This window comes from Syngnathus leptorhynchus, chromosome 11 (assembly GCF_054491065.1).
Source record: "Syngnathus leptorhynchus isolate UIUO chromosome 11, UIUO_Slep, whole genome shotgun sequence".
NCBI lineage: Eukaryota > Metazoa > Chordata > Actinopteri > Syngnathiformes > Syngnathidae > Syngnathus > Syngnathus leptorhynchus.
The window spans coordinates 896,688-910,118 of record NC_141205.1 but is presented as its reverse complement, the minus strand read 5'-3'; the positions used below and the strand labels follow the sequence as shown (position 1 = coordinate 910,118).

General features: G+C 45.0%; 2 protein-coding genes across 4 annotated transcripts; both read right to left on the bottom strand.

Annotated features, from left to right (window-relative positions):
- Nucleotides 1-22: 22 nt before the first annotated feature.
- On the bottom strand, nt 23-3,395 carry LOC147048693 (glycerol-3-phosphate dehydrogenase [NAD(+)], cytoplasmic-like). The gene is made up of 8 exons (XM_085924001.1): nt 3,245-3,395; nt 2,184-2,361; nt 1,756-1,896; nt 1,553-1,691; nt 1,232-1,344; nt 832-1,068; nt 652-758; nt 23-436 (listed from the first exon to the last, which is right to left on the bottom strand). Exons 1-8 carry the CDS (start codon nt 3,286-3,288, stop codon nt 340-342), a joined length of 1,056 nt encoding a protein of 351 aa, XP_085780127.1. The 5' UTR covers nt 3,289-3,395; the 3' UTR covers nt 23-339.
- A 147-nt stretch (nt 3,396-3,542) lies between these two features.
- On the bottom strand, nt 3,543-10,810 carry smarcd1 (SWI/SNF related BAF chromatin remodeling complex subunit D1). Of its 3 annotated transcripts, none has more exons than XM_085923999.1 (13): nt 10,573-10,809; nt 8,246-8,421; nt 7,960-8,002; nt 7,771-7,893; nt 7,558-7,680; nt 7,344-7,460; nt 6,646-6,747; nt 6,395-6,556; nt 5,544-5,641; nt 5,318-5,453; nt 4,534-4,656; nt 4,313-4,414; nt 3,543-4,234 (listed from the first exon to the last, which is right to left on the bottom strand). In XM_085923999.1, the coding sequence occupies exons 1-13, from the start codon at nt 10,756-10,758 to the stop codon at nt 4,181-4,183; spliced, it is 1,545 nt and encodes a 514-aa protein (XP_085780125.1). In that variant the 5' UTR covers nt 10,759-10,809; the 3' UTR covers nt 3,543-4,180. The 3 variants fall into 3 exon arrangements, with proteins under 3 accessions (XP_085780125.1, XP_085780126.1, XP_085780124.1); XM_085924000.1 differs by lacking the exon at nt 10,573-10,809 and adding an exon at nt 8,883-9,743; XM_085923998.1 differs by having other exon boundaries at nt 7,771-8,002; nt 10,573-10,810.
- Nucleotides 10,811-13,431: the final 2,621 nt, after the last annotated feature.

Here is a 13,431-nt window from a genome sequence, read left to right as displayed (position 1 = left end):
GTGGAGGCTCACTAACAACACACACAAATGAAAATGGACTCCGTAATTGATGTACTTTATTCCCCAATAAATAACCAAATCCAGGACAGCCTTGCAGAAAACTATGAATGTGCCTTGTGTCAACTTTCCACTTTGTGCAAGTGTGCATTGCGTTTATGCACCAGCGCTGATTCTTTGGACGATTTATGCAACCACGTGGCGCCTTTTCCACTCAGTGAAAGGCCACAGCCTTGCGTAACGTGATAAGAGCCGAGAGAAGAAGAGGAGCTGGCGAGAGACTCCAAAACGCTCACCTCGCTCGCCATCTCGGCAATCAAAGTCTTAAATGGCTGACGGCCATCACATATGCTCAGGGTGGTTCTGCAGACAGCTGATGAACTCTGCAACCGGATGGCCGTCAAAGCAGATCTGGTGGACGGCGGTGAACAGAGGGAACCTGCACAAAGTGAGAGCCATGAGAATTAGAGATGGAGGACGACAGAGAGATCAATGGTTGCCGTCCCTCTGGGTACCTATCGCCTGTCAATCACAGGACTGACGCACACGAGCATTCATCTGTTAGTCGCAGGTGAATGGAGATCCTCCTCCACCACCGACGAGGGTCCTTAGTCTAATATTTAATTTGAATGCCTTAAAAACTAAGGGACTCACTTTTCCACCATGTTTTTCTGCTTCAGGATTTGATGGACTTCAGTTGCAGTGGCCGGGCCTTGAAGCTTCTGACCATTCAATAGCTCATTCTCCAACTGCTCAATGGTCTGAACACAAAGTTTCTTCACGTTTAGACCAACGAGAGACTCAAAGGGAGGGGAAACAAACCGCTCTCCTTACTTTTCCCGTTTTGGCAAACTCTTGGCCGATCTTACGGTTGCGGCCGCCGTAGCAGGTGGTGATGAGGTCTGCGACGCCGCAGCTCTCCAAGAACGTGCCGGGCGAGACGGTCCCGCTGGAGCAGAAGAGCTTTGCAAAGGCGATCATCTCCATTAGGCCCAAACGGATCACGGCCGCCTTGGTGTTATCACCGAAACCCAGACCGTCGCAGAAGCCCGCTCCCACCGCGACAATGTTCTGCAGAAACCGGAGATGATGCTGTCCATTCTTACCACTTCATTGTCTTGTTGCAAAGATGGACTAAACCGGGGTGGAGAAAGTGTGGCCCATATGATGTGGTTCTTTTGTCGCCTTGATTCAGCTCCACAACGTTTCTCCAACTTCTTGAAAGTGGACAAACCTTGAGTGCCCCGCAAATCTCCACCACATCAGACTCTGGGACCACGGTCACACGGAAGTTGGCGGTCTGCATCAGCTCCTTCAAGATGGGCCCGTGTGCTTTGTCTTTGCATCCTACGCCCCCCCCCCAAAGAAAATCATGACGATTACGTTCACTCTGAAATATGAGCATTCAATTCAAAGCAGAGGGCACACAACACGGAACTTTTTGCTAGGAAAAAAAATATTTTGTGAGAAGTCTGATTGTTAAAAAAGTAGAACTGTCAAAATGAATCAATTAATAGCTAATTGCATTTATATTTGTGAAAATGTGGTGCTCTACCTATGGTGGTCTCACAAAACTTGTCTTCTGCCACCTCGCTGGCAATGTTTGCTCCCATCAGGACCGACATGCCGATGCCCAGCTTCCCTCGGATGACCTCGGAGATGAGTTTCAGACCCTCTGGACTGGCGTCCACGCCCTAGACACACACGTGCACAGTCAGCTCTAAGACGTACTTCGGCGGAGACGTTGAGAAGGGCTACCTTAATGAGCGACACGCCGTGAGCGTCCTTCTTGATGTGGCCCTTGATGGTGTCGCACACACGGATGATGAACTGGTGTGGAACCACAAACAACAGGATGTCGGCTCCCTTCACAGACTCCGCCAGGTCCGGAACAGCCACCTGACCCAGCGCAATGACAAGTACGTCAAGCCGTTTGAGGTCAAAATCAAACACACACATGACTAAAGAGTGAAATGACTCCAAATTGGATTTTCTTGTGGTCAAAAGGTTAAACACACACACAAAGACAACATTTGAATTCCTGCTGAGGTCAAATTTTTGGAACAAATGCTATTCTTCCCGTTTGAAATGTCATCTTTTGAATTGTAGGAATTAAATGTACAATCAAAGCAATGTTTGGGCTACTTTGCTCCATTAAAAAGAGTGTTCATTTGATTGTGGCTTACCACGTTCGGAGGGAGCTTGTGCCCACGCAAGTACTTGACATTCTCGTGGTCCGTGTTGATGATTTCGGTGAGTTTGCGTCCATCCACCATTTCCTCAAACACCCACATGTTGACCACGCTGTCAAAGTTGGCATTGGCGGCCGCATTGGCTCCTACGATCTTGGCGATGGCCGAGCCCCTGGAGACACACACGATGGAGGTCGCCATTTGTCAATGATGTGGAGCACAAAACCGTTTGATCCATTTTAAGATCATTATCCTTACTTTACAGTCAGCATGTCAAAACGTGAGTGGAAAGGTTGCTGTGTGTTTTGGGTCCTTTGTTATTATGGCAGCATGTACAGTATGTTTACATAAGAAAAGCAGCGACATAGTTTTAGTTTGACTGAAGACTCAGTCACACTTAGTCACTCATAAAAACGTTACTCACAAGCGCCCATAGAAATCCCATTTTGAAGCTTAAGACATTGCTTCTGCCCAGGTGTTCTTTAAGAGCATTTTCCTCGCATTTTATCCTTAAAAATGTCAATCAGCAATTCTTAGTTCTCGAGAGTACATTTGTGTTTATGAGTAAAGTTCAGCTTTCAACAAGAAATTCCATAACTATATGTAGTTGTTTTTTTACGTCGTAAATCAAGTATTTGGAGAAAACCTGTTCTCTTGGCAGTTTTGTTTACTAAGGAATATATTCATTTTAAGCCCCTCCCCCTTCCCCAAGCTTGCCAGGTGACAAAAGGGCGATACATGTTGCTTGTCAAAAATGCCTTTGTAACTTAAGACAAGCAGCAGAACACACCAAGCTGCACTTCAAATGTCAAAGAGGCCCAAGTAGAAGCTCGACATGACAAAATAGCCCATCAGTCAAGCTTTAGTTTTCATTTCTTAAAAATGGATGGCCAAAGATAAAACGGATCCTATTCATGTCAACTAGCGCGCATGAACTTGAGGGGACCAAAAAAAGAATAAAAAAATAAACCACACTAGGCAATTTTAGCTTTCAGCAAAATCTCCATTCTCACAGAAGCAAACTTTGCATGACAGAAGTTGCGAACTTAAGTTACCAGTTTCCGGAGCCCACCACGCACACTTTCTTGGGAGCTGCCATCGTTGCTTTTCCACAGGGGATGAACTAAGTGCGCTACTTGTATTAATAGCGGGCGCGCGTGCGCGCACCCGAGAGCGAGCACCCGAGCGCGCGCGCCTTCGCCGTGATGACGTATTGCGGGGTAATCTATGGTGTTGCACTTGAATGACGTCACGTCCGTGTTTAGTCGTGTTTAATGACGTCATTTTCGCAAATCACTACATGTATATAGTGTAACTACTGCCAGCTACAAAATGCATGTCAAGAAGTGCCACTAAGATTTACATATGCTTTATTATGACGTAAGAACATACAGAAAAATAGTTTTGGTCCATCAAAAAAATCTAATTCAGTGATCACGGCACACATCCCCAATTGTATCATTTCAACTCATCAATCAACATATGAGTGGCATTGATGCACTTTAATAATTGCCACTTATTAAATACAGCATCTATCTGAGCATTGAAAAATCAAACATCTGATTGGATAAAGGGGTACTTCACATCAGTCTTCTACTCAGTATGTACAAAACCTATCTGGGCAAAAAGTACTGCTAAACAGCTACTTCCTTGGTCATCATTTGCACTAGCTAACAAGACACGCATTGATATGAGACATAATTCATTACAAAAAAAAAAAAAAAAGATAATGAAGAAAGTTAGGACTACTTGGCAGCTGACAAATCAACAGATTGACTGTGATGTGGTTGGTTACAACGAGGAACCCAATGGGGTGAGTGTTTTTAAAATAAATTGTGTTGTTCTTTTGGATATGATTTTTTTGTGTTTACTTTGGGGCTTTATGTTATGAGGACAGGAATGTTTGGAGGTTAAGACATGGGGGGGGGGGTTAAAAATAAGTGTGGTCGTAAAAGTCAGCATCCTACATGACCATCCTAAAATCAATGAGTTTAGGTGTTCCTGATTCCGAGCGCCTGCTCCAGTTCCTGTCGCCTCTGCTGCACCTGTAGCACAAACAAAACGTGCGTTTTCAACTGGTGACTTATGGATACGTCACGGGGAGGCCGGCGGCGGACGCTTACCTTGGAGTAGAAGTAGCGACACACGGCCTCCTGAGCCCACGGCTGGTAGTAGAACTCAGCCCGCCTCTCTTCCTCTGGGTTGCTCACCACATCAGTCATGGTCTGCGGGTGGATAAAAGGAGTCATGAGGCGCCTTTCTGAAAACGGGCGCCTTTTTCTCTTCCGAGGGACATTTTCAGAGAGAACACCTGTGGAGCTTAGGTTTCTGTTCACGCACTCACCTTGAGGTCCCTGCACTGCGACTGCAGCCAGTCATTGATGAAGCCCTGAGGGTCTCTGGCAAAGCTGAGCATGAACTCTCGCTGGGTCTTGAGGTGGTTGATGGTCTCGATGGTTTCGTGGATCTGAGAAGATTACGGGGCGCATTTCGTCACACGCTTGAGGAGCCAACTGTGGTCTGACGGGCGAAGAGACCATTTGTGTGAACCTGCCGATACGTGCCTTTACGTTCGGTCATCTCGAGAAAGCGGTCGAAGGAAAAAAGAATTGCAGCCACCAGCAGGAGTCACTAGCCTCAAAATACCCCCCCCCCCCATACACTAGACTGTAATGATTGCCGGTGGGAGGCAGAGTAGACCTGACCTGACTCGCATCAGGAGCACATTTGTGTGAAATTGGCTTCCGTGTAACAAGTGCACGTGTTTAATGGAGCCGTCCGTGCCTTTACGCCACATTTAAACTGGTCTATAGTACATTCCGCCCGATGCACTGCGTGCGTTATTGTAGCTATTACTGTAACGCACCCACTGGACACTTCATTAGGTACACAGAGCGCAAGAGCGGAGTTGGGAGGGGGTGAAATTGCCTACGGAAAAACACAGTTAGTTTTACCCCTTCGAATTTGAATGACAGTTAAAACCAGATTTAAAGTCATCGAGTGTGCCGAGTAGTTTGTGCAATAGGCGCTATGTTAACAGTGAGATGTTTAGTCTTTCCTGCACGATAGAGTAAATGTAAATTCATCCCAAAAGTTTGGTTGATAAATAACAAGGATGAATGAAGGACCTTATTGTCCAAGCCTGCTATTTCCTGCTGACTGGCAGTGGACAGCAGGAAGGAGTTCATCTGAGTCTTCAGCGTGTCGTCCACTTCCACGTCAATGTCGTAGCATGCCGTCTTCTTTTGGTCATTGGGGTCCACGCTGGTATGACGCAGACAGAGCAGATTCAGTACAAACCGTTTTTTTTTTTCCTTCCCGAGCTGAGCTACAACAGGTCCCATGTAACGCTACCTGATCACGTGGTTGATGATGATGGGCTCGGGCGGCATCAGCAGGGCATGCAAGCGCTGCGGGATCTCAGAGAACTTCATCCTCTGAGTCTCGAAGATCTACAGAATGAAGGAAAGGCAATTCAGTGGACTTAAAAAGTCACGTTTGTGTGCCGGCAGCTCGGCAAAGTACCCATTCTCCTCATGGTTCCGCATGAAAATGTTCATGGCTTGTACTTTTGGAGGACCTTGTTGGGGATGCTTTGAAACCCAAACAAACAGCTTTTACGCAGCCCGAAATCTTCTGTCACAATTTGGTAAATTTCAATTGTTCAAATCAAATCTCAAAAATATTTTTTGGGATCTGGAAAAATATGAATCAGGCACACTTTGGTGCATTCATTTGTTTGTTGCTGTTGAGATGACATTGGAGCGGCAGTTTAGTCTCCAATCAAGGACAGGAGGCGGCAAACAAGTGTGCTGCCAGCGCAATCTCAAATGTTATGACTGTTGGAAAGGATAGCTCTTTTGGAGCACACTGAAAGTCTCCGTCAGACAGGAAAGAGAGGAAAAGAGCTACATTCAAAGACATTCCCGACATTCGCAAACTTCACATTAAAGGCAGCATAGCGCCTGATTGAGATTACAATTACCTTGTGACGACGCGCATTTCTTCCCACTCCAAACAATGTACAACTGTAAAGGTTAAACCTTTTCAATATTTAGGATGCCATTTTTGTGAGCGGTTGACTGACTGAGTTTGTTTCTCACGTGATTTTGAGTACACTGACCATGTTTTTTTTTCCTTTATCATTTTCAAAATTGCGGCACGGCACCTTCACTTGAGACAAAAAGGGATGGAACACTGCCCACCTGCTGGAGGTACTTGTCGCAGTTGATGAACTCTCGCTCGTGGGGGTCCTGCAGTTTGTGAGTCTTGACGTACTGCCACAGAGCCTGGATGATGACGGGCCGCGTCTGGGTGTGGATGCCCAGCATGCGAGCCAAGCGAGGGTCCAGCTTGAACTGCGGGGGCTGTTTCCCCCCCGCACACACACACAAACAAACAGTTAAATTGGAGCGAATCTAGTTTGAAGTAACGTGAAGCTGTTTTGTTTTTGTACCTGGTAGTCCAGCATGAGCAAGACAGTGCAGCGAACTCCCACATCGCCAGGTCTTTTTACCTGGAAGCCATCAGTCTCCTGTGTGGTTGCGGTCCTGTGCCACTAAAAAGGGGCAAAAACAACCTTAAAAAAAAAAAAAAAAAGGAAAACCCTTTGCCGGGTTATTTTTGAAGGCAGTAAAAATGCTTCACAAATGGAAGATAAGTGGCTCCCAGTGGATATATACAGTGGATATAAAAGGTCTACACAAGCCTGTTCAAATGTCAGGCTTTCTGGGAGACCATGACAAATCAATTCAAAATATTTTTCACAACAAATGTGGCCTATAACCTTATTTCAGCAATTACAGATTTTGTGCCAATGCTGAACATTTTTTCAGTAGGGGATTTTCAAACAAATATTTGTACGCATAAAAAAAAACACGAGGGACCCACTGGGGCTGCTGTATTTGCCGCCCATAGACGGAGAGAATAAAGGGACAAATAAAAACCTCTGTAGTGGCTGCCACTTTTTTTTGGAAATATTCAGAACAACCATGTGTCATGAGCAAAACAATTTCGTTTCACATCTATAACACATGGCTGCTCTGCAGTTTGCTACAAACCAAGCATGTGCAGTTTGGTGTATCACTGAATGTGAATTTGGACTCATTTGAAAGCACATCTTTGGAGCCGTCATAAAGAAAGCATTATTCTTACTTCCACAAGGTGGTTATCGGGACCATAAAGGTCCTTGTCCAACTCTATCACCAGCGATTTAAAGAAGGAAGAAAACTTTCTCTTCTGCTTGGTGGCTTCGTACTTGGATACGGCCGTCTGGAAAGTAAATGTGTGATGTAAAATTGTTTGCCATGGAAAGATGTCACACTAAAACCAAACGGTGCTGAGTGCTATGATATAACATGAATCTTACATCTTCCAGTAGACGCCCCTCCACACGGAGTTCCCATGATGCAACGGTGCCCTCACCATCCTCAGCGTCGGGCTTGGCCGGATTGAAGGTGTTTGATATGAAGATACGAAGCTTTCGCTTTTGCTGTAAGAAAAGAAATAAACATTGAGAAAAACCTTCAATGTTAACTACTAACCTTTGATGATTCGAGTAGTTCTGAAGCCAAAATCAAACCTTAATGGGTCTTTTGAGGGCCTCCTGGATGTCCAGCCTCTTGCGCATGATGGTCTGGTCCAGCTTCCTCTCAAAGGCCAGTAGATCCATGTAAGCCTGAGACTCTGGGACCAGTTCCCTGATCTGAAACAAGGTCATGGAACAAGGTGAGTGCTGGTAATTGGGCAGAACACCATTCCTTCTACTCACCCTCTGAGGTAGAATTTTATCAGCCATCTTCTTCTTCTTTGTACTGTACAAAACACATGCAAGTCAGAAAAAAAACTGGACTTTATCATGAGCTGCTATTTTATTTGGACAGATTTCATTCCATTAACACCAACCAACCAACCGTTTCATTTCCAAGCTAAGGAGTGCAATTAGTGAAAGAGTATTGATTAGAGCAGACGTCATCTAATGCCACCTTTAAACGCCAGCCTTTTAATGAAACCATGCATCTGCCTGTGAAGGTATCGATCGCTCGCTCGCTACTTACTGCTGGTTGCGGCTCTGCTGCTGAACCTGCTGGATCTGCTGTGGAGCGGGCCTCTTGCGAGACGGGTCCATCACTCCGGGCATCCCTGGGCGGGACACGGGACTGCCGCCGTAGCCCGGGGGGCCCATGGCGGGTCCCTGCGGGGTCATACGACTGGATGGAGGCATGCCTGGTCTCTGCATTGGGCCACAAAAAAATAAAAGTGCTTGCTGAATCGGCAAATTCAAAGAAATGCTGGCAGACGGCCCGAAATGATCCAGTGCCATTACACCTTCGCTTGGCAGGAGTGCAGCAGGTCATAAAAAATAAATAAATAAAATAAAAAATAAAAAATGTTTTTTTTTTTTTTTTTTAAGTTATTGATTGAAAACAGTATTTGGAAAAACTTTGGTGGGGGTTGGAGGTTTGTAACGGTCAAAACCTACCACGAGGGCTACAAGTACAAAACGACAGTAAAGCAGGTCCTCATTTTCTGACGGTATTTGGTGCCTACTGCCGCGACGTTCGGACATGTGGCTTGCTGTAGGGGAATCGTTATTTTTCATTTCAATTCAATTACGCAGCCGCCTTCGTGTCTATTGTTATGTCCCAGCCCTCGGTCAGATAAGTATGAAGATAAACAACAACCATCACTCACCAAGCCGTGCGCTAAAAACTCAAAGAGCCGACTTCTGGTATCGGACAGCATGAGTGCAGTGGTAGAGCGTGGCGGCCGACGACGCGATAGAGTACACAATCCGCTACTGTCCTCGGGCACAAGGGTGGCGTCAGACGACAAATTCACGTCAACAATAATGGCTTATCATGATGCGCCGCCTTTTCCACCACACACACACCGAGAACGCCTACACTGCACCGCACGCACATCTGCGCGGCCTTGAAGTCCACGAGAATAAGCGAGTTCGGCGCTCTTCAGCGCGCCAACGTTGAGCTGCCAGAATGAATGAAAGCAGTCAAGGATGCTTGGGCAGGGAAAAAAAACCCACACAATCTTTTCAGCGGAGTCGCCTGTCGCTAGGCAACCCACACTCTTGACAATTGTGGGCCAGTGATCAAATATTTCCATTAACGTTTTAAATACAGATGTATCCTTGCAGGAGACAATACATTGACTGATAGAGAATCTTTGGTGCCTGCATGTATAAAGAGACAGTGACTGTAAAATTGCATTATTGGAGCCTGAAAAAGTGAATTGGATAACTTCATGATTAAGGCTCAGCTGAAATTGATTTTTTTTTAACCTGATGCCAATTTTTGGCAGCAGAGGAAAATACCAATTCATTGAGCAATTAATTAAAAATAATAATAATCATAATCATAATGCATAAAATAACTACCCATCCTTACGCATTTCAATGCAAGTCAATTATATCCGAATTTTGCCAGAGGTTAAAAGATGGATTTTGACATTGTTTTTTAATGCATTGTTGCAACTCTACAACAATCAGGGCGATTGGGATGGAATAAAAAATTGAAATACGAGAAAGCTATTTTATACCGACAAGCAACATCTAGATCTCAGTTTTTGTTTATGAATCACATCAAAGCTCCTGCAGAAATGAAGGAATACGATTCAGTCTTAAAACACTTTCGAAATGTTTTTTTTTCAACAATTGAAGGGATAACGGATCTCAGTAAGTTGCAGTGCAATTGAACACTACTAAACAGTAGAACTTTTCGATTAACACCCTTCATCAATCCAGTTTCTATTTGTCAAAGCGAGAGGTTACTATCATGTATAGGTAAATGGATATGCCCAATACCAAATAGACGTCCAAGTAAGACAGAGTGGAGGGAGATTTAAATGCTAAAAGCCATGCAAGTCAAAGTGCACCAACGACCGACCGCTTTTGAACACTTAGCAGCAGAATGTTTCACGCACAAATCGTTCGCTAACTCCGAAGAACACTCTTACATGGCTCATAGTTTACAATTTAGAAAGCTAGAACAACACGTCGAGGTATCGAAACGTCACTTGAACAGTTTCGCTGCTCGGAAAAACGAAAAAAATCGGTGTCAATTTGTAAATGAATTTTTGCCACGGCAACCAGCTAACCACGTTAGCGTGCTAAGCTAAGAGGCTAGTGGACCAGACAACGCTATATAATCCGGAGACAATTGACAATTAAACGGTTGAAAAGTTAGATTGAAACAAATCGGAGCAACACCTCGTTCGGCCGCCGTCAATCGGAGCCAACAATAACCCGTGGCGGTCGCCCAAGTCGCGGCTAATGGTTAGCTGGCTGTGACAAAGCGCTGATGCTAACGAGGCTTTGTTCTAGCGGACGAGCTACGCGTCGCCAAGCAAAGATGGAGCGATATCTCACCGGGTACCCAGGCCCAGGCATCGGGGAGCGATACATGTGGTTCTGCGCGGCCGGCGACGGTACCATCCTGCCAGAGGGTGTACCGGGGCCCATGCCTTGTCCCGCGCCCGGTACCGGGAGTCCGGGACCCATCACTCCGGCTCCGCCACTAGTGGGTGCCGACTGAAAGCCCCCTCTGGTCGCCATCTCTTCTCCGACTGTGTGGCCGCCGGTAGAGCCAGGCACAGAGGTATCGCGAGAGAAAGCGAGAAGTTGCGTTTAGATTGTTACAGCGCTCACGATGGAAGTTTGCGGTACCGCAGCCTTAAGTGCTAGGTGGATGATTTGTTTGTATTGTAATTTTAAAATCACCATTTTCTGTGGACACACATATGCAAGGAAATCCTGGACTGGAGGTTGTCAGAAAATCAAAAATATAAATAAAAAACAGTACCTGTTATAAGACTTTAATGTTTTTTGTCCAGCCCTCAGTGAATTGTGCACTTGTTGGGAATCTGAGTCTCATCCCACTGAGTTGCTGAATTTGCATTCAATAAAACAAAGGCACCACGGCTGAGGTCTGCTCTGATGAATGTATTTCTACGTCTGCGCCAATCACTTTGAGTAATGAGCTGAAATCCAAACTGTCACATTGGTCACAATGTGCAGTGACATTGTCCTGTCTCCTTTTAATAGCAAGGTTGACTCCATTATAGATATGTCAGTCATAGCGGGGCCTGCGTTATGTTAATCCCAACTCTTGTAGTGGAGCATTTTTAATTAACTTATGGCGGAGGACAATACATCTACCTTAAAATCAGCTGTCCAATACATTGTAGTCTTGCAGTGTCTCAATTCAGCCTCACTTATCATAAAAAAAGAAAGTGTGCGCTTAAGGCAAAGCTTTGCAAAGGTTGTCGTCTGTTTATATTCCACGGCCACTCACTCTCAGGCTCGTCTCTGCCCCGAGGCTGTAAATTGCATTAAAACTCTCCATGTGTTTGCACAAAAAAAGGCGGAAACTGTCTGACAACGGGCAGGGAATACTAAACCATTAAACAGACGCCAGTGTCTACATTTGATGTGTACCGTATTGTGATTTTTATTGTTAGCTGTCTGGCTATCTTGCAATGCGGTACCTCCTGTGTGACACATGGATATGACCTCATTTGGGTGTGTTACTGCATGAGGCTCCATCTGCACAGAGATGATGATTGTGCTTCCCGGGTGAACAAACAAGTAAGCAGAAGCCCATCAGCAGCGGGAGGCTCCCAGGTCAGCTGCTCCCAAACATTCTGAAGCCAATGCACGTATGTGACATTCGAAAAATCTCATGGCAGACCACCAACAAAAATGGCACAAAAGTGTACATGGATCATGATTTTGTTGCCATTTAGCCCAAAATATACTCACACTAAATATGTATACAGCAGAAACTGTTTATAAATAATGGTGCGGCCATCTTGCAGAATGCAAGCGAGCTTCTTCTCTAGGACCTCCGTCCGTCACCGTGAGCCCGCTACTCCAACTTGAAGCACATTTTGGATGACCTCAAAACCCACGACAACTCTGGAATTCAAACCTTTGCCATGCATAACAACTGAAATCTTGGAGCGTGAACTCGGGGCATATTCATCCATCCGTCTGTCCAAACTGCTTATCCTCACGAGGATATCATTTCGACAAAAGTAGTGCTATGCCGCCACCTTGCGGCATCTATAGGCAATTAGAAACATTTCGAGGTAGCGTCAAATGAATTTGTTTGGACCTCAAGACAGGAATTGTTCTTTAAAATATGGAAAACTGCTGACTATACTTGCTACTGTTCACCTTCCATTCTATAGTCATACAAATGTCACACCAAAATCATCGACTAGGTGTAGGTCTGACTTCATTTTAGTTTTATTCCACAGTTTTATTTACTTTTATAACAGTTAAGAATGTTTTGAAAAAAAATCGCCTGTACAGTCAATATTTTAAATTGGCAACAATTTGAGCTTGAGAAGATAAGGTTGGCAAATCATATTCACAATGGAGCTGCTTGGCAGAGCTGGATGCACGTGACAATTCAGCAGAAGTCATCCAGAATATGTGGCTGCTGCCGGACAAGCTTGATAACCCGTCACGCCCCCCAGCCCATTTTTTCGGGTCGCATATTTCTCATCTGCACAGTCTCGTGGCAGAGCAGCTGAAGCTGTAATTGCGTTTCAAAATGTTGGGATCAAAGCTGCGTGAAGATAAGAAGAGAGAGATGGGGATAGATAATGGCCGACTCTTGCCCCGCGACTCTCATATCGCCGGTAGGGATTTAATTTTACAAAGATGGCACGGAACGAAAAGATAACTTGCTGATTTGAGGATTGGAGTAGAAATGGAAGAAGCTCCCTTAACTGTCATCTTATCTGGCGACTGCATTGCGGTAGCTCCTTGTCATTTTTAATACAGTCAATGAGTCATGAGAAGTGTTACACAACAAGTTCGCTTTTAAAAAAGCAGTCACCATTTTTTAGCAACTAGATGTTGCTAGCAAATAAGTCACATAAGTCTTGAAAACAAAACACATTTTGCCTCGACTTGAGATATTGAATATTAGTCTGACGACGCTTTTTGGAGTGTCGCTCTTCTGTTTGTGTCCGGCAACACCAAAACCACAGTTGGCCCAAGCAGATGACTGAGGATTAATAACACGACCGGTTATTCTTTCAAAGACATTCAATAAGTGGGCCTTTGGCAAGGGAGAAGAAAACTCAAATTTGTCCCGATTGTTGCCATTTCTGGGCTCGGAATTCATATTCCGAGCTGGTTGACAAACAAGCTCTTCAGAGACAGAAATGTTCAAAGATTAAAAATACAATCTCAGAATAGCAATTTTCCAAAATG